The 2,315-nt window shown below is 36.5% G+C and overlaps 1 protein-coding gene across 1 annotated transcript; it reads left to right on the forward strand.

Moving 5' to 3' along the window:
• The first annotated feature begins 347 nt into the window (after window positions 1–347).
• On the forward strand, window positions 348–1,139 carry LOC112705011 (uncharacterized). Its single transcript, XM_025755872.1, has 2 exons — window positions 348–472; window positions 581–1,139. Exons 1-2 carry the CDS (start codon window positions 348–350, stop codon window positions 1,137–1,139), a joined length of 684 nt encoding a protein of 227 aa, XP_025611657.1.
• Window positions 1,140–2,315: the final 1,176 nt, after the last annotated feature.

A 2,315-nucleotide genomic window follows, 5' to 3' on the forward strand; every position in this document is an offset into this window, starting at 1 on the left:
AGCAAAATATAAAAAACGCGCATCATGAATTTGGAGAAGCATATTGCATGGAAGAGAAGCATATTGCATGGAAGATATTATGTTGCAAAAAAAAAAACAGGGCAGGACATGAGAAATGAAAATCCATCAACAAGTGAAGACAAAAGGGAGATATGGAAGGAGGAATGGAGAATGGAGGTTCTAGAGAAAATCATAATGTTCTTATGGAAAGCATGTCAGGATATATTACCAGTAGGTTCTAATTTGCATAAAAGGAGGATGGCACCAGATCCATTGTGTCAGATATGCTTAAAAGGGATGGAGATGGTAGAACATGCCTTACTGCTATGTGATTGGATGAGAGCAACATGGTTCGGGGCGGAATTGCAATAGACCTCAACAGCGGAGACAGTGAACTTGATTGGAAGTTGGATGGTAGAATGTATAAGAAAGATCAGAGCAGGAAATGGAGACGACAAGGAGAAGAGGATCAGTAAGCTAGGATTTCTCTTGTGGGAGATATAAAAAACCAGAAATAACAAACTCTTTCAACAAGAGGAAGTGAATCCAAATTGGACAATCAGTAAAACAAGAACATTAGAGACAGTTTATGGGAAGCTAGTAGAGAAACAACAGATAAAAAAATAGAAGCCAATAGAAGTAGAACTTACCCGGTGACATGGAGACCTCCTCCTGAAAATTGGCTGAAAGCGAATGTTGATGCTGCCTTTCGAAAGTACAATGGGACAGGCGCAATAGCTGTGGTGATTAAAAATAGTAAAGGAAAGATGCTATTAGGATTTTCAGGGAAGATTCAAGCCAAATCAAGCACCGTGGCACATGCCCAAGCAATAAGACAAGCATTAATCATAGTGAACAATTTGAACATGGACAAAACGCTAATAGAATCAGACAATTTAAAGCTCATTCAAACAATTAAATCCAAGACAACCATAGGAGAAGCATTGGCTATCATCCAAGGTATTCAAATTTTAATGGAAAACTTACCTGAAAAAGGAATGACTTGGACTCCCAGAAATGGTAGTCGTCTTGCTCATGCAGTGGCAAAGGCTGTGGAATCAAAAACGTTACATTCGACCTGGAGCACTCATCCACTTGCAGAAATACAAAGTATTCTTAGGAGTGAGATTCGAACATGAGGTAAGAATGCTAAGAATTAAAAGAGAAAATAAAAAAGGGGTAAATTGAAGAAGTTCGAACCGAGAATGGAGGCAAGAAAGCAAGAGGTCAATCCAGATCGTTATGATCTGAGGCAGAGAACCTGCATGCAACCAACGGTGATGCGGTCTCACGGGCACATGTTCCAGATTTGAGTGTCCATCATATCTTCACAGATGGAGTTGAACTTGAAACCGGGGATATGAAAGGAGAGGATGTGCAGTAGAAGTAGACAGACGAAGGATTGGCTGCGGTAAAAACGGCGGAGACCTATGGCCATTGTGAATTGGACCTCCTGGCCGATGGAGGACGTCGACGGAGAGGATCCAACTGCTGCTGCGGTGACTAAATAGGTTACACTCGAGGCTCAACAAAATACGGTCTCTGACAGTGAGATTTTTACGGGGTCACTAGCGCTCAGAGTTCCGATTTCCACGCCGGTGCTGCGAAGAAGAAGACGTTTCAGAACATGTAAAATTCAGCCTTTTCTTTTGTGCAAACAGTTGGAGAGTTTCGGTGAGTACTGAGATAGTTAGGGACAGGATTTTTTTGTTTTTTGGTTTGGATTGATCTGTTGGCCCAGATCTTTATCAATAAATAAATAAATAAATAAAGGGTAACTATTTGTTGGAATGTTACCTATTTTAAAAAATTACTTGGTCTAGTATGAATATTAATTAAGAAAAATAGGTAATTATTTCTGAAAATAATTTTTAAAAAAGTTGTATAAAGTATTTTTTGTACTATTCGATCATGTCTGAGAGTTAATTTAGTGAAAAGTGTATGTGAGTCAAATCCAAGGGATAAATTAGAATTTACACTATATTTAATGTATTGAATTCACCAGAAAAAATAAATCAATTTGCACAATATTCCCATCACTTGTTATTATTTGTGCAAAGTGGGTCCATCTCCATGCAAAGCTGACTAAGCCACAATGCCGCATATTCCCTGCTAATTATAATTCAGGTAATTGTTGATTCTTTTCATCTTTTCTTTTTATGATAATGCACACTTCCTTATATATATATATATATATATATATATATATATATATATATATATATATATATATCAGCAATGTTAAAAAAATAATAATCTAAAATTATAATTTATTACATAAAATATTATATATTTATTTTAAAAATAGTTAACTA

This window comes from Arachis hypogaea, chromosome 8, assembly GCF_003086295.3.
Source record: "Arachis hypogaea cultivar Tifrunner chromosome 8, arahy.Tifrunner.gnm2.J5K5, whole genome shotgun sequence".
Taxonomy (NCBI): domain Eukaryota; kingdom Viridiplantae; phylum Streptophyta; class Magnoliopsida; order Fabales; family Fabaceae; genus Arachis; species Arachis hypogaea.

What these genes read in the sequence shown, in the direction of transcription:
- LOC112705011 (XM_025755872.1), top strand. Translation starts at nt 348, where the DNA reads ATGGTTCGGGGCGGAATTGCAATAGACCTCAACAGCGGAGACAGTGAA. An exon ending in CGACAAGGAGAAGAGGATCA is followed by an intron (nt 473 to 580) that starts GTAAGCTAGGAT and finishes CAAGAACATTAG; the next exon opens with AGACAGTTTATGGGAAGCTA.